The sequence below is a fragment of the Carassius carassius genome, chromosome 35 (assembly GCF_963082965.1).
Source record: "Carassius carassius chromosome 35, fCarCar2.1, whole genome shotgun sequence".
NCBI classification, from domain to species: domain Eukaryota; kingdom Metazoa; phylum Chordata; class Actinopteri; order Cypriniformes; family Cyprinidae; genus Carassius; species Carassius carassius.
The window spans coordinates 13891115-13911638 of record NC_081789.1 but is presented as its reverse complement, the minus strand read 5'-3'; the positions used below and the strand labels follow the sequence as shown (position 1 = coordinate 13911638).

Here is a 20524-nt window from a genome sequence, read left to right as displayed (position 1 = left end):
ACATCAAATTACTTTTTGTTAACTAACTTTTAGCGGGAACTTAAACTCATTAAATATGTCAAATGGAGCGCTGTGGAATGTATGTGTTAAATAATCTAATATCAACACTGATAAGAATTGGCAGGCTTTGATAGCAAGTATTTTTTTTTGTTCTGGCAAGGTTGGGGCAATTGTGCAGATTTGCATGCAATTTATTTATTTATTAGCATTTAATTTTTTTTTTTTTTTCTGTCAAAAGGATTTTTATTATTTAAATAACTTTTTTATATGCAAAAAGGTTTTAAAATAAGCATCTTATTCTCACCAGGACTGCATTTATTTAATCAAACAAATAGTTAAAAAGGCAATGTTGTGAAATATTATTGCTATAGTTGAATTACAATAAAATATTTAAAAATGTTGTTTATTTATGTGAAGACAGCTGAATTTTCAGCATCCGTAACTCCTGATGAAACATTGCAAACATTGCTGCTTTATATTTTTGTGGAAATTTTTTTTTTTTTGATGAATAGAAACGTTCACAGGAGCAGCATTTGTTTAATAAATCCTTATTAAATAAATTGAATAAGTAATTATTAAATGCAACTTTACTGAAAAAAAAAACATATAATTTTCTTTCACAATAAATCTTACTAACCCCAAACCTTTAAAGTTGAAATGGTAGTATATTTTAAAAGAGGCTTTTAATTCTATTTACAAAAAAGGAAGAAGTTTAAGCAAATAATTTGAACCGATGCTTGTAAGACTGTCCCATATCATTCTTATGATTTTGTCAAAATCGAATCTGTTATCTAGTTATACAATGTTGCTGACATATTTACGTATCTTTAAGAACAGTTGTGTTCAACATGAAACCAAATGTTTTAGTTTGACAATTAACACCTGTACACATTGTACATAATTAACAAGATTAACTGAAAATTTGTTCCTAAAATATTGTCAGAATTTTAATTATAGCATATCAACGTATTGTTGAAATTGTTTCCTTTGTTTAAAGTCTTGAGACTGACGTCTTTAAGACCTTTAAATTCTTTTGATTTCTTTACCCTGCAGTCAGTAATTCTGTAAGGTGCTTGAAGTTCTCTGTTTTTCCATGGCTGTCCTTGAACACAACCGATCGACATATATTGTCATCAAATGAAAGGTATTTGTACCGTCTGCTTGGTGTAGTTTTACCACAATTGCTATCTAAAATCTATATCTTATTGCCTAAATGACCTGTCGCTTGTTCAATCTTTAGTTCCCTCAGAAGCGACAATCACAATTTAGTACGAACCACCTGCGAGCTGCTTCGTGACGTCATCATGCAAGACTTCCCTGCCGAAATATTCCTGCAAAGGCCAAGTACAGTTCAAGTAAGATTTAAATTTCTTTTCTATTATTATTATTTTTTTTGTTTTAACCCCTGATGGGAGCTTCATAAGTTGAGGGACCGTGATGAAAATGATAGCTCCGTAATCCCCGTTCCATTCTATAATTGAATGCCACAGAATCTGATTGGCTGTACAATGCTTTCAAATCCGGAAAATATTGGCATGACAGTGGCAAATCGTGTCTTTATGTCTAGGACTGTACCGTGGTGATTATCTGGCAAGCTGACACTAGCTGTTTTAGTACAGGCATTTAAAACCAAGCATTGCTGTATTTTTGTTAAAAATATGTTGACATGGACACATTTAAGATCATATTTCTGAGATATGTACAACCCGAATTCTGGAAAAGTTGGGACGTTTTTTAAATTTTAATAAAATGAAAACTAAAGGAATTTCAAATCACATGAGCCAATATTTTATTCACAATAGAACATAGATAACGTAGCAAATGTTTAAACTGAGAAATCTTACACTTTTATCCACTTAATTAGCTCATTTAAAATTTAATGCCTGCTACAGGTCTCAAAAAAGTTGGCACGGGGGCAACAAATGGCTAAAAAAGCAAGCAGTTTTGAAAAGATTCAGCTGGGAGAACATCTAGTGATTAATTAAGTTAATTGATATCAGGTCTGTAACATGATTAGCTATAAAAGCTTTGTCTTAGAGAAGCAGAGTCTCTCAGAAGTAAAGATGGGCAGAGGCTCTCCAATCTGTGAAAGACTGCGTAAAAAAATTGTGGAAAACTTTAAAAACAATGTTCCTCAACGTCAAATTGCAAAGGCTTTGCAAATCTCATCATCTACAGTGCATAACATCATCAAAAGATTCAGAGAAACTGGAGAAATCTCTGTGCGTAAGGGACAAGGCTGGAGACCTTTATGTGATGCCCGTGGTCTTCTGGCTCTCAGACGACACTGCATCACTCATCGGCATGATTGTGTCAATGACATTACTAAATGGGCCCAGGAATACTTTCAGAAACCACTGTCGGTAAACACAATCCGCCGTGCCATCAGCAGATGCCAACTAAAGCTCTATCATGCAAAAAGGAAGCCATATGTGAACATGGTCCAGAAGAGTCCGGGTGCTAACCTGGCCTGCCTGCAGTCCAGATCTTTCACTTATAGAGAACATTTGGTGCATCATTAAACGAAAAATACGTCAAAGACGACCACGAACTCTTCAGCAGTTGGAAATCTATATAAGGCAAGAATGGGACCAAATTCCAACAGCAAAACTCCAGCAACTCATAGCTTCAATGCCCAGACGTCTTCAAACTGTTTTGAAAAGAAAAGGAGATGCTACACCATGGTAAACATGCCCCGTCCCAACTATTTTGAGACCTGTAGCAGAAATCAAAATTGAAATGAGCTCATTTTGTGCATAAAATTGTAAACTTTCTCAGTTTAAACATTTGCTATGTTATCTATGTTCTATTGTAATTAAAATATTGGCTCATGTGATTTGAAAGTCTTTTAGTTTTCATTTTATTAAAATTTAAAAAAATTTCCGGAATTCGGGTTGTAGTCTCAATAGCCTCAATGATAGTAAAGTGTTAGAATTTTTTTGAAAGCATTCTTTTTTGTTCTTAATGCTCTTGATCTTTGTTATAATTGTTTAAAAATTGAAGGTGCCACTGATTTTGACTTAGGAGTGATCAGTTCAATTAGGTTTATTGAATCAGCCTGATTCACTGGCATTGCTTTGGTATCACTGGAGGGGTAGTGAACTTTAAATTGGTACAAATTACACTGGTTAAAAGTCAGTATCAGGTGGCCTTTTATTTAGTGCCTAATTGAATGTAGAATCATTTTGCTGTAAACACTTGCAGCATTTAGATCAGCGGTTGTGTTGTAATGTTAGAACAATTCGAAACATATTCTTGCAGGTTTACAAAACAACATCAACTTCTGTTTTCATATATTGCTGTTTTGCCCTCTAGAGTCTGCTGTCACTTCTCGGTCTGAATGTTGATGGTGATGTCAGCTACCTGACGTTTCAGGCGTTGGCCTGTCTGGAACTGCTTTGCAGGAACTTGAGGAGCCGCCTACGTTTCTACAGAGATCCAAGCTTCTGCTCAGCCAAGCAAGGTACCAAACACCATCTATTATAAATATGTTAACTTCTTCTATATATATATATATATATATATATATATATATATATATATATATATATATATATATATATATATATATACACACACACACATACACATACATACACAGTATATATAGACACATTGGCTTATTAACTATTAATATCAGTTGCATACACTACAGTTAAAAAGTTTTGGGTTCGGTAGGATTTAAAAAATGTTTTAAATGAAAGTCTGTTCTGCTCTTCTTGTACAGTAAAAAACTTTTTTGAATAGATAGTTCAAAGAACAGCATTATAAACGCAACCCCCCCTGTTAAACAGACTAGGCTTAATCCTAGTCTCAGACTGAAATGCATGCCTGGGCTGTTTTGCAATGCACTGCACTTGCACTGATTTATCTTAAAATATATCAGTGCCATTGATTGATGTTTTTTTCTTTTTTCTAAGGCACGTTTATAAAAGATACTTAGATTAACCATGCCCTGATTCTGTCTTAACTCAAGTCCTGTAAGTGAAATCAGGCCTGTAAGTGTCTTTACTGTCACTTTTGATCAAATTAATGCAGCCTTGCTGAATAAAGGTATTTAATTTCTTTAAAAAAACTTTTAAATATTTATTGTGTATCTCTATCTCCTATTCTAAATGGGATTTTACAATGGGAAGTTTAAGACTTTTAAATATGCTGAATTTATAACTGTCTTATTATTGCACCCCTTTAGACCCGGTTTCTCAGAACTCGTCCATCTCCTATCCTCAGGAGGTGAGGGCTACTCAACACTCGGGGGTCTCTTCCCCAGAGGAAATCTACACCAGACCCTCTGTGGTGGGCAGAACCGGTCAGCGGGTACGTGGGGATGGCCAAGACGGAGATGCTGCCTCTTCTAGGTGCTTTATTCTCTACCTTTAAAATAAAATAGAAGATTAAGTTTCTTTGTTAATTTTTTTATTTTTGGATTTTGATAAGCTATAAAATATGTAATTGGATAAACATTTCTCTTTGTACATGCAATTCTTTATTTTATTTTGTAAAAATATTTCTTTTAATTATATATTTTTTTTAAAACCTTGTCCAGAGGTAATTTACATTATAGAAATCTAAAAGGTGCAGAAATTTTATGAAAAGTACACTATTATTCAACTGTTTTGAAAATGTTCTGTTTTCAACTTTGATAAAACATGTTTCTTGAGCACCAAATCAGCATATTAAAATATATTAAAATGACTTATGCAGGATCATGTGACACTGAAGACTGGAGTAATGGCTACTAAAACAAAATGAGCTTTGCCATCACAGGAATAAATTACATTTTAAAATATATTAAAAGAAAAACAAACAGTTCTTTTAAATTGTAATAAATTATTTACAATAGTACCTTTTTATTTATTTTTTATATCAAGTAAATGCAACCTTTAAAAAGATCATATTCACCCCAAACATTTGACTTAAAATTTGACTTATTTATTTTTTTTAATAACTACAAAGTGTAAAATATGGCGTTTAAAGGCTATATCTACTAAATTTAGGTTTATATTGAAAAAAGACGAGAACTAAATATAGCGAAAGTATTCGTCACCACCTTTGAAAAATCTTTTTAATTTTTTAAATGTTGCTCACAACCATTCATGTCTTTAGAAATTGAGAATTCTTTCTGATGTGTGTGGTACAGCGGAAGCAGCAGTCAGAGAGGTGCTCCCCCCAGGCCAGGCCAGCAGTCTCCCCTCCCGCAGCCCCACCCGGAGCTCCCTCCAGAGATGGAAGCGGAGGACTCGCTGGAGCTGCAGCTGCAGCAGTGGAGCCTGGCTAGATTCGCTGTGGCGGCCCTGGAGCACGCTCTTCCTCTCATCAGGACAGGTGAGAGTCCTCTTAAACCCTCTTTCCTATTTCAAACGCAGCTACAGCTGCTGCCTCTCCCCTCACACGTGTGCTTCCATCGCTCATCATATTCCCCTCTTTTTTTCTCATCCCCACCCTTTCAGAGAGCCTGAAGGTTTTCCAGCGGGTGCTAGAGCTGCTGGCAGAGGCACAGGGGCTGCTGGGAGACAGCATAGCCCCCGAGGTGTGGGACGAGCACAGCCTGACTGCGACCGAGCTGGCAAGTGTCTTCAATAACCCTTCTCCACAGTGCAGATCCATAGCCACTAGGCTGATGTCTGCATTAGTGCGTACACCTGTCGCTGCTCCGTCTCACCCACTCCACTTACTCTGCGGGACAGATGGTCATTGTAGAACATTAAACTATCAGCACAAATCAGTCATGGCACAACTGTTGTTTTTTAGGCCAGTTTTACCACTTAGAAGTCCCTGTTTGCTCCTGACAACTCAATGCATCTGCTATTTCCATCTAAAATATTTGTAATGGTTTAGTAAAATGCAGTAAGACTTTAAAGCTTATGTTAAGTTACAACTCGTTTCAGTATGGCTCTGTTCAATAGCATTAGTAATGAATTAGCTTACATGAAATAAGAATGAACTTACTTTTAGAGCATTTATTAATCTTGCCTAATGTTAGTGCATAATACATTTCAGGTTGTATAAATGAACATGAATTAATGTAGTATGAATGAACATTAATTAATAATAAAAAATTCTACATTTTTAAGTGAACCTAGATTAATACATTCTGTTTAATTGCTGTTTATATTAGTTTTTTTTTAATTCTTTTATTTAATTAACCAAGGTGGTCCCATTGAGATACAATATATCTTCTATTATAGAGTCTTGGTCAATGTTACCCAGTAAGCAAAGATTTAGGTATAATTATATTATATTATAATATAAATTATATTACATTACGTTATATAATAAAAATGAAAAACATTCTTCAAATTCATGTTCATAATGCATAAACCAATGTTAACATATATATACTCAGAAAATGTTAACCTTCACAACCTTATTGTAAAGTTTTATCATTATCATTATACAATGCTTACTTGGTTTCATTCAGCTTATGAGTATTTAACATAAAATTACATCAGTGCATTTCATTACACTCATACCGAGGACTATGTAGGTCGCATCACACTGATTTACAAATTTGTCTCATCCAATGATGTTCATTGCCCGTAGAAATCTTTTTAAATGAACCCATTGTGTTTAGTGTGTGTGCACACCTATGAGAACGTTCCCCGTCGCATATGATTGTATATTTCACGGCATTTGCGTCTCTCCCTCATTGATCTTTAATGCACGCTCATGGCATTTTATCTCGAAAAACTGCTGTCATCTGAAAACTTTCTTTGAAATGCACAGGACTCTTGCTGCCCCCTGCTGGCAATAAAATGACACGAGATCAGTGAGTCTCTCAGTACTTAAGTTTTTTTTTTTCTGTCTTGTGATAGAGAGAGAAATTACAAGCATGTATAGAGACATTGGGAGATGTTATATGCTACCACCATGGCATGACTTCCTCTGAACAACCAGAATCGACTCTGATCCACCACCGAATGGTCTTCACGGGCACTACCATTTTCACAATACGTCTCCTGCAAACCTTGTTACCTGTGGAGAAGGTGAGTGAGCATATGGCTGTGCCATTCTTAGACATTAATAAGCCGTGCCTCCATCGCTGAATGGACATATGGCTGTGTCCTTCATGGTCATTATTAAAACAAATGAGAGTGTGAAACACGCCAGAAGTCGCGGTGAAAGGGTCAATTGTTCAGTTAAGCTCCAGACCATACAAGGACAGCACTGTAATTACAGACAAATTAATTAGTGTGTGTTTGTATAGTGTACATATGTGTGTTTATTACCTTATGTATGATGTCTTTACAAACAGGCTGGAGATAACCTTCCGGAAAGTACAGTGGCTGCCATTTTCCTCGTGTGTCTCAATTCATCTTTCAGTGTGGCGTACCCCCTCATCCATGAGTCAGCCGTGGCGTACCTAGAACAGGCTTGCTTTGAAAGATACAGCCTGTATCGTAGAGTATCCCGCGTTTCACACTGCATGGAGTCTACATGCACTTTTTTAAAGGATGCACAAGCTGAGGTAATGATTGGAAACTTTCGAGACCACTGTTGTTGAAAATTCTGTCATTAATTACTCACCCTCATGTCATCCCAAACCCATAAGACCTTCGCTCAGAACACAAATTAAGATATTTTTGATGAAATCCGAGAGCTCTCTGAACCTCCATAAACAATAACACAACTAAAATGTTCCCAGGTCTAGAAACGTGGCAAGGACATCTGTAAAAAAGTCCATGTGACTTCAGTGGTGCCACCATAATTTTACGAAGCTACGAGAATACTTTTTGTGTGCAAAGAAAATATTTTACGAACGTAAACAACTCTGATTACGTTGACTACGTTCTTTGCCCCATGCTCCGTCTAACCTGAGATCTAGCATGTAACCCTGGATGCTCAACAATGTCAATAACTAATTTGTTACCGATATATCGGGCAGTTCCTTAGTTAAATTTTCATCAAAAAGATAGTAATGTAACTTGAATAATGGTTTTTCTTTAGACTAATAGCTCACACAAATATTATTATTTCTCCAGCCTCATGTCATTCCAAACCTGTATGTTCTTATTTTCTGTATAACTATTACTTTAATTAAGAATTTTAAGTTAAGTTGATTTAAGTAAAATGTTTCTTCACAGGGTGATAAGAACTGGCATGAGCTTTTGGAGCTCGCTGACCAAGGAATAGATGCTTTTCCGTACCATCAGCACCTGCCTGTGGTGAAGGAATGCGTCCAGATTTGCTCCTACCTGTAAGTTGCCCACAATTATGGAAACTGTAAAACCAGCATTGACATCTGCTGTTTTGTCTGGCACTACGGAAGAGGTGTCATCATATAAAAATCGTGTCTTTTCGTAGGTGGAAATTTGCACAAGCAAGCCCGCTCCTACAGTCGGAGAGTCAGAAGATATTTCTGAAACTTTTGTCTCATCCTCTGTCCCCAGTGAAGGCAGAAACCTACTCCTGCACTCTGAGCATTTTGAAGGTACAAGATGTGTAGTGGATATTGGGAGATAGAGCCTATTTTAAGCCACTTCCAGTAGATAAGTGACAGGAAAGACAGGGAAAAGTTCACCTAGTTTTGGAAAGTGAATATTCCAACTAAACCAGCTAAATTGTCAAAGTTGGACATTAACTGATCTAATATGGTTTTAAGTGCTTGATCCAGTAGTCCAGTATTTCCTGTTCTGCAGTTCAGTGGCAAACCTCAAAGAAGAACGGCCATATTATATTACAACCAAATGACTCTATGCTATTATATTCAACAAAATTAAGCATATTCTTGTTTATTATGATTTGTGATCCAGTATATAAGTACAGTAAAAGAGTATTATGTTACTGACAAATATTTATTTATAATATTACATTTACACTACTAAGTAGTTTTATAGTTTGGGGCCAGTAAGATATTTTTTAAAAGATCTTGATTCTTTTATTCAGCAAGGATGCATTTAATTTAATAAAAAGAGACTGTAAATACGTTTATCGTGTTACAAAAGATACAAAGATTTCTATATTTCAAATAAATTCTGTTCTTTATATTTATGAAAGTTTCCACAAGGTTTTTTTTTTTTTAATACATTGATATTAATAAAAATGATACCTAAGTACCAAATCTGCATTTTATAATGACTTCTGAAAGCTCACGTGACACTTAAAGGCTGCTGAAAATACAGCTTTGCCTTCACAAGATTAAATAACATTTTAAAATATAATAAAATAGAGAACAGTTTTTAATGCAATATTAATTAACTGCTTTTACTGTATTTTTGATCAAATAAATGCAGCCTTGAACACCATAAGAGACTTCTTTCAAAAAAATTTGCCAATAAAAATGTACCAAAAATAGTATGCATGTATTAAAATCTTCACATTTACTATATATTAGCTATTATCCAAAGCACCTTTTAGAGTAGTTGGCAAGCTTGACCACCTGATGACCTGGTATTTTCAACTAGCAGTAGACCTATAATATTTTGGTCAACAGCTCCATTTGTAGGGGGTAAAATACTGTTACTCCGGCCTTTATAATGGTTGTGTGTACTATACATTGAATTTCTATTACATTGCCTACCAATTCTATTACACTCCACATAGGGTGTTGGTGACCCCTGAACTCTGTAGACGGTAATATCTCACCCTAACTTCCTGCTCTCATCCCTACAGGAGTGTTTAGGAGTTCAGAATGTGGCCAAACCTGCCTCGTCCATCTGCAGCGGAGTGCATTTCTTGCTTCATTCCCGTGTCCTGTACGAGATCAGTATGTTTGGCCTTCAAGACCAAGCAAGAGAGGTGAATTATTCATCTTCCTGTTTCCAGTGAGACACCGAAGTAATGCACAAAGAAGAAATATTTTGATATACCAATACACTACTCGCTGTTAAATAATGTATCCACGCTCCATGTTTAATGGGTTACTGAGGTCATGCTAAGCTAATGATTGACTTTGGAAGTGGCCCTGTCTCACTGCTGTAGCTGGCAGTTGGTGGATTTGGATGCGGTAGCTTGTTGTAAGTGCAATATCATAGCGCCATCAACTAACTTTATGTGTGATCCAAAGGTGAGCGCTGCTGCCAAGGATATTCTACTCTATCTGCTAAAGGGACGATTGATGATGACAGCTGCAAGTTGGAGCAGATTTAATGAGGCACTTTACCCGGTCATTCCCATATTACAGGTGCAAACAATCTCTCGTCACACACGCACACACACAAAAATGCACAGCCGCAATATAACCCTCAAACTGGGCTGAAAAAATCATTTTCAATGTAAAATGAACGTGTTTGCGAGACGCCCGAGGCTGAATGGTAATATCCATGTTACGCCACATTCTATTTTAAACAAGGTTATTTTGTTCTTTTTTTAACAAGCGAAGCTGTGTTTCATTTTTTTTAAATGACTTCCATCGCGGGGTGGGGTGGGGTTGAAATCGAATATTCATAAATCTTGTCAAGGTCATCACATTTAATTCATATTTAGCTGAAGACTGAGTAATTGGTGTGTGCTGTCAATAAAGCAGTGGTGAAATGGCATTGTGTGTTGTTTATTGTTTTTCCAAGATGGATTTATACTTGAGTCTATTTTCCTCCATGGTTGTGTTAAAATCTGGTGGGTTTTTGTATATTAGAGTTACGCAAGCACTGAGGACGCCCTAGGAAACTGTATCCTGCTGATAAGTGAAGCATCTGCTGAAAAGGGAGATGAGGTGTGCTCACTAACTGCTAGACTGCGGGCGGCCCTCCGGCTTCTGTTCACCAAGCATCATGCGTAAGTTAAACGTGCATATCGGTTTGGATATCTAATAATTTCTTTCACTTTCTTAAGGCAGTAATTACCAAAAGATGAAAAGTCTGTCATCATTTACTCATCCATTTTTTTTTGTGAAGCACAACAGGAGATGGTTTGTATAATATTAACGCTGCTATTTTTTTAAAGAAAGTGAATGGGAACTTAAATGTCAAGGTCCTCAAATTAATAGGCAACATAAAAGCAGTCCTAGATAGATATTTTCCAAATCTTCTGAAAGCATACAGTAGCTTTCCCATTTAAAAAAAAAAAGAAAAAAAAAGAAAAGTGCCCTTGTATTGAATGTGCGCTTGGACACTCTGTTTTACCGTGTCTTCGTTACATGTACTTACTATTATAATAATGATAAAATATGCATAATTACATGCAAGTAAACCAAAGTCAAACCCCAATCCTAACCCTAACCATATAGTAAGTACATGTTGTTAATTAATACTTTAGGCTTAATAACTTCTTCCCAAATTCTGTAAATATCTTGGCTCTGTTTGCAACTTTTAGTGTGAGGAATACAGCAGTCCAACATCTGCTACCTTACCTGACCAGCGCTGGTGGAGCCAGACCAACCCTGGACAGCTCCACACTGTCATGTTTACCAAATCTCTATGTTCTTAACAAAAGTGTGGACATCAAGTTGAGCAATTCAGACAAGTCATATGTTAAGGTAAATCAAAGACCTCACTCAGCTGTGTGTTAATAATGCACTCTAGTGTTGTATTGAGTAGTTGTTGGTAAACAACCATTATCGGCATCATGTGAGAAAATGTTGCTTTATTCTTGGAATTGTTGAAACGAGCATCGGTTACCGCTGTTTTTTTTTTTTTTTTTTAAACAGGTGGAGTCTGTAAATAAGTTGTACAGTATTCTGACATCAGAAACGGTAGATCTAGTTTTGCGGAGATCTGCGGCTGAACAGTTGACTATTGTTCTGCAAGGTGAGGAATCCATACTTTTTTTTTTTTTATGAAATAAAATAAAAATAAAATACGTATTGTTTTAAATAAAATTAACATTAACTGAAGTTTTATCTCATATAGTTGCTAATGAGACATTTCTCATTTTTGTTTAGTTTAAGTTTAACATAACTAAAAAAAAATAAACATGGTTAAAAATGAATTAAAAATGTAACTGGAAATGATAACAGGAAATAAAGTCTAATTTAAAATATTAACAAAATCTATAATGGTTTATCATTAATGCTAAATTAACAGTGGCACATTTAACCATCCACATTAATGGACTGTTTTCATTTGCGTCAAATTAAACTTGTTGTCTTTTCTGAGTGAGCTCCATTTTTCTCAAAACACCTCACAAACCAATTTTAAGTGTTTTGAAGCAAGTGTTTGATCTCTGAAACATAAATTGACAAAGCAGATAAAATAATTTAACATGTGCTCAAAACAAAGCCAGTCTTGATTTATATGTCATTATGTTGTTCTTTAGATTCATCAATGCATGCTGTGCTGAAGGCCTTGGGTTTATCAGACAAGCTCATATCTTTCATCACGGAGTGTGTCAACAACAGTGTGGCGGTAATCCTCATTCTCTTTTGTTTCGTGCACCTTTTATCATGAATGAAATCGGGAAACTGGTGCCTGGGCATGATGCTTCAGTTAATGCTGTCAGTCAAGAGTGAGTCACTAGTTCACATCTATTGCATGATCTGTACATCCCTAGGCTGAAAGCTGCCAGCTTTTTCAAGTATTCCGGCCAGCTAATGTGACTAATTAGTGAAAATTACGCACCGAAATGTCTGGCAATTATGCCACGAGCAGAATCCAATATGTCGCCTCCATTTGCCATGCCTAGTTAGTGCTGTTAATGTCAATTGTGACTTTGCTTTGGCTGTTTGTTTTGACTGCTTGCCTTGGCTTTGAGGCTATCTAAGTTTCTGCTGTGTGGTAGTCTTACTGTGAATGTTATGACTGGGTTTGTGATTTTGTTGACTCTAAACACTTCTAGACTCAATCGTGATGACTTATGACTTTTACCACTAGCAAGGCAGCACCAGTGGCATAACACCTTTCTAAACAACTTAGCACTTCAGTAGTTTATCCCGGATGTGGTTTTCCCTAGGTTTAATGGAGTGTGAAAGTTCTTCTTATGATTATTTAAACGTCTTTAATTATCTCACTTTATTTTATTCAGTACTTCCAAGAAGCCCAGACCTTTGCAACTCGTGTCTTGTGCCTTATCTACGGGAACTATTGACACAAGAAGGTTTTGAATTCAGGTTTTTATTCATTATGCAGAGCATGGATTGCTTGTTGGAGCCCAGCATATGCATGCTGAGGAAGCTGCTGTTTGCAGACCCCTCCCTGCGTCACAGTGCGGCTCAGCAGACGTCTCTTCTCATCATGCTGCTCAGAGGTACGGCCCGCAAAACATCCCTCAGACATTAATTCATTCAGTTTACCATAGATAATTAGTCCCAAGCACCAAAGTTTTGTAGGCACCTTTTGTAGCCTGATATTTTTCATTCTGTTGGAGTTCATGTCGGCCACTTTGGTACATTGATTAGGAAGGATTTCAATGTTCATAGTGCCAATTTTGGGTCATTCTCTCAGTCCCTCTAGCGCCAACAACAGTTCATAATTCAGTAGCACAGTCACTACTACTTCTCAAATTTTTGACATTTGGTAAGTTTAAAAAAAGAAGTCTCTTACGCTCACCAAGGCTGCATTTGTTTGATCAAAAATACAGTCATATTGTAATATTATTACAGTTTTTAAAATAAGTGTTCAATTTGAATATATTTTAAAACGTAATTTTCAGCATTTAATGGCATGGACAATAACTTAAACAGTGAGAACATGTTTAATTCATTTTCTTATTAAACCGATACTTGGTAGATGTCATTGCCATTATGTCTTACTGGTGACAGAATCACCTGCTAATCAAAATGTCATTAAACCATCTGAAACTGGCATAATTTTGGATAAAAAGTAATGATTTTTCTCTCCATATGTTTGTGAAGGCTTGATTGCCATGTTTTCATGATCTGCAATTTTTTTACAAATATTAGCTTAGACCACCTGCACATCAAAACGTATAAATATGAGTAATTAGTGAACATTTGGGCGGCATTACACAAATATTTCCACATAGTGATGTAGACATGTGGGGGCGTGTTTGAAAGAGCCATTTTAGGGGGGCGTGGCAGAGTCTTAACTTTGATAAACTTTGGATTTGAGACTTTAGTCTTTGCAACTTTACAGATCTTATTAATGCTCCAAGAGCTTGTAACACTCCAAAGAGAAAGGTAAATTTGATTCAAAGGGATATTTCACTCAAAAACGAAATTTCCCCATGATTTGCTCACCCTAAAGCCATCCTAGGTGTATGACTTTATTCTTTCATACATAAATACAATCAGAGTTATATTAAGAATTGGCCCCTAGATTCGTGTTTAGTAATTTTTATGATGGATGTTAAAAATAATTTTGGCTTCAAAATCTCAAACACTATTTACTGCCATTATAAAGAGCCAGGAAATGTTTTAATATAACATAATATAATAATTGTATTCATCTGGACGAAAGTAATATACACCTGGGATGGTTTGAGGGTGAGAAGATCATGGGGTAATTTCATTTTTGGGTGAACTATCCCTGTAATTGCTGCTCGTAATTGCACACTTTGTTTATTTTTATATTTACTGCAGAAAATGCAGAGCTGTTGACACTCTCCTTCCAGTTCGCTAGTCTAGAACACTGCACAAATGGCAAATGTAGTTTTTATGCATGCCCCACGTTCTGACATCTACAAGCATTTCCTAGTGAAGAGTTTACCAGTATGCTGTTGCTGAATGTTTGTGATCGCCTAAAGTATGGTGATGTAAAATTAGTTTTTCTGGCTCAAGCCCTTTTGGTTGTTTTGCTTTAACATATATAATTAATGAGTTGTTGCTTTCCCTGTTATAGTTTTGTTTTCATGTTTTATTTTACCTTGCTCTCAGGATGTAGCCGTTCAAGCTACCATGCCACAAATAACCATTTTTAATATATATATATATATATATATGTATGTATGTATATGTATATATATGTATGTATGTATATGTATATATATGTATGTATGTATATGTATATATATGTATGTATGTATATGTATATATGTGTATATGTATATTTATATTTATATACGTGTATATGTATATTTATATTTATATATGTGTATATGTATTTATATGTCTATAGGTGCATATGTATATGTTTATATGTATATATGTATGTATATGTACGATTCCTGCTTTGACATCTTTGTGCATTTAAATGATTGCTGTCCTTGTAATTTGACTTCTTTTGTTTCGTCTTCTTAAGCTTCTCTGTTGATAAAGGAGAAGCAGGGTGATGTGAGCGAAGCTGCTGCATTGATGTGCATTCTGCTGTTTGATGAAATAGCAAGAATGGATGTTTGGTATGTTTTCTTTGTTTGACAATCTGTGTGTCTATATGTAAAATATCTGCAGCCAGTTGCATTCAACCCTGTCAGTAAACAAAACCGTAACTGATGACCTTATAATTATGAAGAAGTGTTTTCTTTAACTTTAAAAGAATAGTTGACCCAAAAAAAAAAAAAATTGCTGAAAATGTACTTAACCGTAGGCCATTACCAGAACAAATTTGGAGATATTTATCATTGCATCACTTGCACACCAGTGGATCTTCTGGAGTGAATGGGTGCCATCAGAAATGAGTTCAAACAGCTGATTAAAGCATTGCAATAATTCACAAGTAACACACGTCTCCAGTCCATCAATTACTATATGCCATATGTTTGCAAGAAACAAATCCATCATTAAAGTCTTTTAACGGTAAACTGTTGCTTCTTTCATCCGTAATCCAAATCTGACATATTTGTTTTGTACTGTTTTAGACTTTTTTCACCTGTAAACGGTGCTTGATCTGTGCATATTTCTCTCCTGATTTGGACGAGATTACTTTTTCAGTAGAGAAAGGACTAGCAACGGTTTGAAGTTTATAATGTCTTCATGATTGTTGTTTGTTTCTTACAAGCATGCGGCTTTTCACTTCACAAGATGTTGTGATTGCAATGTTTTTATCAGCTGTTTGAACTCTCATTCTGATGGCACCCATCCACTGCAGAGGATCCATTGGTTAGCAAGTGATGTAATGCACATTTTTTTCAAATTTGTTCTGATGATGAAGCAATCTCATCTACATATTAGGTGGCCTGGATGAGAGTGAGTAAATGAAAGGAAATGTACTTATACTTCACCCAAAAAATTAAATTAAGTGGGGTGCATTGTTGTTTTGGACTTTAATGACTTTCATTATGTAGACAGAAACACATAAAAACCAGAATGCTTTGGCTCATGTTACATTTCAACATCTTTGTTTCCTGATTAGGACTGATAAAGCTGGCCCAGACACAGGCCTGTCTTCCTTCTCACTGCCTGCTGTCATTATACGGAGGTAAATCGCATCCATTATGACATTCTAGCTGTGCGTTAAAAGAAATGGCCGTTAAATTTCACCATAACCTTACTTTCAGAGTTGTCATGGTTAAATTAAATGGTGAGTTGACTATTATTTGACAGATTTTGTATAAAATTGATTATCTCATGATTTCTCACAGGTATAATCTGCCGTTTCAAGCTCCTTCACACCATTCAGTGAGTCCCTACTGTTCAGTTCTTCCTCCATACTCAGACCTGCTGAGTCTGAAGCCTGCCTGGGAAACACTGCAGATCACCTGGAACACAGCATGGCATTCTGGGATTGATGGACTGCTAGAGCATCTGAGGGGTTTTAGGAGTGATGTCCCCGAGTAAGTTGGATTTGGGTTTTCAGAGATTTTGAAAATGTAGTTTAATTTGTAACACTGTACAATAAGTTTCATTTGTAAACATTAGATAATATTACAGCATATGTTTATATGTCAACATAACAAATTCAACGTTTCCCAATACATTTTAAAATCAAAAGTTGCATTTGCTTAATTAATGCAATGTAAACTAATTTGAACAAACAGTGAACAATTATATTTTACTGACTAACAGTAACATTGATTAATAAATGCTTTAAAAATATATTGCTCATTGTTAGTTAATGTTAGCTAATGCATTTTAAAAAGTGACTGTTTAAAAATGTTTTATTATTTGTTTTTAAGCACTAAACTTGTATTGAGCATTAGAAGTTTTGGGTAGTAAATCTGGATCATCTTAAGAGTGGAGATAGATCGCTTTCTTTGTTGAACAGTTCAGAAACTTTAGCAGTGTACAATTTATGTTTAAGGATAAACGTCATTTTAATATGCAGCAGCTGTTGTTTTGTTACCAAAATTAAAATGATTACAGATCTGCTGGCAGTTAACTTGTCTGGCCTCCTTAAAGAAATAAATGGAAATTCTGTCATTTATATACTGTCATCCCAAACCTGTATGATGTTATTTATCTGTGGAAGGAAACTTGTATTTAATTATTTTGAAGAATCTTTATGTAACACTTGTAATACATCAACATTTCATGTTGACCATCTGTGTAAAACTGCAAAAAGGAATCAGACAAATTCATTCTCAATGGCTTAATGTTTTCTAGCTGCACCTCTTTAACCCTCATTTTTTACTTCTAAGGTTTCATGGTGAACTAGTGCTGTCCGAATCTCAGACGGTGGTCTTAAGAATAAGCAACTTAAAGTCGGGGTTACATGACTGTGTTCACAAGGTACAGGATGCAAGCTCCCACAGCACTGTGACCTTTGCCATGACCAGAATGCACCTGTACCTCCTCACAGACCGCCTTGCACTCAAATCCACCGCCCAGAGCAACAAGACCATCCTGCAAACCCTGAGCTGGCACAACGCTGTAGAGAGGTAAGCTCTCTGTGTGGTGCTCTATTGATTTGTTTTCCTGCACCTCTAGATTTGTGATTTGTGATCACCGGGCTTGACTTTGCATGAGCCTGATGGAGTGCACCAGCATATCACAGCGCTAAACAATGAATGAGCTGACACATTCAGACACAAAATGGAACAATGTTTTGTCTTTGGTAAAATAAAGCTTGTGCTACAACTTTATATAGTACTGTTCAAATGTTAAATTCAGATATTTATTTTTTTCTGAAAGAGATTCATTCTTTTGCTCAGCAAAGATACATTACATTGATCAAAAGTGAGAGTAAAGACATTTATAATGTTACAAAAGACTTCTCTTTCAAATAAATGCTGTTCTTTGGAACTTTCTATATATCAAAGAATCCTTAAAAAAAAAAAAGTATCATGGTTTCTGCATAACTGATAATGTTTTATGTTTCTTGAGCACCAAAACAGCATATTTGAATGATTTCTGAAAGATCTTCTTATAAACTGGGATGATTTTATCAAATGCATGCAACCTGGCGAGCAGATGAAATTTAATGTAAAAAAATCTTAGCATAAATGTAGAATAAAACAATGCAGTGCAATAAATTGTGCTTGTGTTTAACCATAGAATGCACTCAATCTAAAGTGAAATTTTAAGTATTTTGCAATAACCATTTAAAAAAATATTATACACTTGTAAGACACATATTTGTACCCTTTGAACATTGAGAAATATATAGAATATGATGTATATTGTAACAATACTTCTCAGTATAGCTGTTTTAATGTATTTTTAATCAAATAAATGCAGCCTTGGTAAGAGACTTCTCTCAAAAACATTGAAAATCTTACCAACCCCAAACATTTGAGTATTAAGGTAAACCGTTTTTATTAACCTGACAGATTTCTGATGGTGCGTCCAGCTTGCCATCAAGATGAGAGGCTCTTGGTGGACATTGTGTCATTCCTCAACACCTTCTTCAAGCAGAACCAGTCTGAACTGGACCACCAGGACTTAAAGTGGCTCTTAGAATTACTCCTAAACCAGGTATTCCTGAATAAACCACAGCTGTCTTGAATCGGTTATAAATGAGTGCCTGCATTTCTCCGAGATTACTTTGGAGACCTCGTAAAACAATAAAGAGACTTATTGTACCTTGGTAATTAAATTAGTTTGCCCTCCTGCCTCCGATTCATAGTGTGGTGAATTTATTAAGAAAAGCTGAAATAAATCACACTGCGGAGCAATACAAATACATTAATATCGTATTAACTCTTGTAACGGAGAGACATTCATCAGCAGTCATTGTTTTTGTTTCTCACACTGGGGATGAATGCCTATATTTCTTAAGTCTCTTCCTGCCTTACCTTGCATTAATGTGTATGCATGCAAACAAACCTGCCTTGACGCCTGACAGAGAACGCTGGGTTTGATGAAAAGCCTGGTGGGGGAGGTGGAGCAATGCAGAAATGCAGAGAGCATCCACAGTCACTGGAGTGTTTCTCCAACATCTGTGCTGTCTAAATGAAACACAGGCACTACAGTGTGTTTTTTTTTTTTTTTTTTATATATATATAAAGTGCCTGCTAAAGCAAGCACATGCTTATTAATATTCTTTTGCACCAAATTTTAAAATGTAACCCATCCTGCATCATTAGAGCTTCGGACACGAATGATTGCTCAAATCGTGCAGCTTAATGAGGAGGAGTATGCTATTACTTTCGAATGTTCTAGCAACCACCTGCAAGTGGAGATATTCATAACTAAATCTATTAAAATAATTTTTGTTGATTGAAAATATAATAAAGCTGAGATTAAATAAAAATTATTACATGGACAAAAAATGTTGATTACTGTAACTAAGAGTACAGAAACTGAAATCAAAATAAATTAAAGCTAAATATTAAATATTAAACAACAAACTGACAAAAAGTGAAAAAATGACCATCACATAAAATTAAAATAAACACTTTAAAAGTAATAAAAGCCAGCTCAAAATATTAATAAAAACAATAGTTTATAAATAATACTAGAAAAACACTGAACTGAGAAACCACATGCCAATGCAACCACCCACAACATCATTGCTATGCCATATCAGCCATTTAAAGCGGCATAGAAATCACTAAAACATCCTAGCAATTGACTAGAGAACCCTATGTAGGCCCCTATGATTTACGAGTACAGAAAATGTGGCTGGAATTTACAAATGGAATTTATTGTGTATCGCAAAAGGTCATAGAATTTGTCAAATTTTTAAAGAATAAAGCAAAAAATGTGATATGGACTGTGTCTTTGACTATTAAGACACAAAATACTAGGGCTGTGAATCTTTGGGAAGGCAGCGATTCGATTCACGATTCATAGGTTTTCGAATCGATCCAAGAACGATTTTTGCAAATTTAGAACGTTTCGATTCACAATTAAATTCGATTCGATTATAACGATTCGATTCTGCGTTCTTTAGGTGCGTTCACCGGATTATTTAAATGTTCCTCTAAATTCTTTAAATGCTTAGTCAGGGGGCAAACTACAGTAGCCTTTATGGTTAGAGAACCATAGGTAAAAATAAATAAATAAATAAATAAAATGTGTCCATTGTTAGATGTTAGTTTAATATAACATTTTGTCACACCAGGGGTGTAGCCATCATTTCAGAAGTGACCGAAATGTCAAATACAATCATTATATGTATGTAGCCTATATATTATCATAATTATTATAATTATAATTTTTTTTTTTTTTTTTTTTTACAAGAAATTCTCTTCTTTTTAAATTATTTTTAATATGCTGTAAGAAATCAAATACACTGCTAAAGCAATGAATGCTACTTTCATGAATCTGATTATCAGATAAACCTTGCGCTCTTATTTCAAGGTTGTTAATGCTGTGGTTATTTTAACAGTTTCCTTAATACATTAGCTTCATCAGCATTGTTACAACACATTT

The 20524-nt window shown here is 35.3% G+C and overlaps 1 protein-coding gene across 2 annotated transcripts in view; it reads left to right on the top strand.

Moving 5' to 3' along the window:
• rttn (rotatin) overlaps positions 1–20524 on the top strand; it is a 62331-nt gene that overhangs the window by 2148 nt on the left and 39659 nt on the right. For both annotated transcript variants that reach the window (XM_059524516.1, XM_059524515.1), the window contains exons 5-26: positions 1054–1144; positions 1241–1355; positions 3316–3463; positions 4193–4358; positions 5141–5325; positions 5451–5566; positions 6816–6986; positions 7256–7468; positions 8085–8197; positions 8305–8431; positions 9613–9738; positions 10007–10123; positions 10574–10713; positions 11251–11413; positions 11585–11684; positions 12193–12281; positions 13002–13119; positions 15072–15168; positions 16122–16187; positions 16351–16542; positions 17347–17586; positions 18478–18622. In XM_059524516.1, coding sequence (XP_059380499.1) covers positions 1054–1144; positions 1241–1355; positions 3316–3463; positions 4193–4358; positions 5141–5325; positions 5451–5566; positions 6816–6986; positions 7256–7468; positions 8085–8197; positions 8305–8431; positions 9613–9738; positions 10007–10123; positions 10574–10713; positions 11251–11413; positions 11585–11684; positions 12193–12281; positions 13002–13119; positions 15072–15168; positions 16122–16187; positions 16351–16542; positions 17347–17586; positions 18478–18622 — 3038 coding nt within the window. The remainder of the gene's footprint in view (positions 1–1053; positions 1145–1240; positions 1356–3315; positions 3464–4192; positions 4359–5140; positions 5326–5450; positions 5567–6815; positions 6987–7255; positions 7469–8084; positions 8198–8304; positions 8432–9612; positions 9739–10006; positions 10124–10573; positions 10714–11250; positions 11414–11584; positions 11685–12192; positions 12282–13001; positions 13120–15071; positions 15169–16121; positions 16188–16350; positions 16543–17346; positions 17587–18477; positions 18623–20524) is intronic.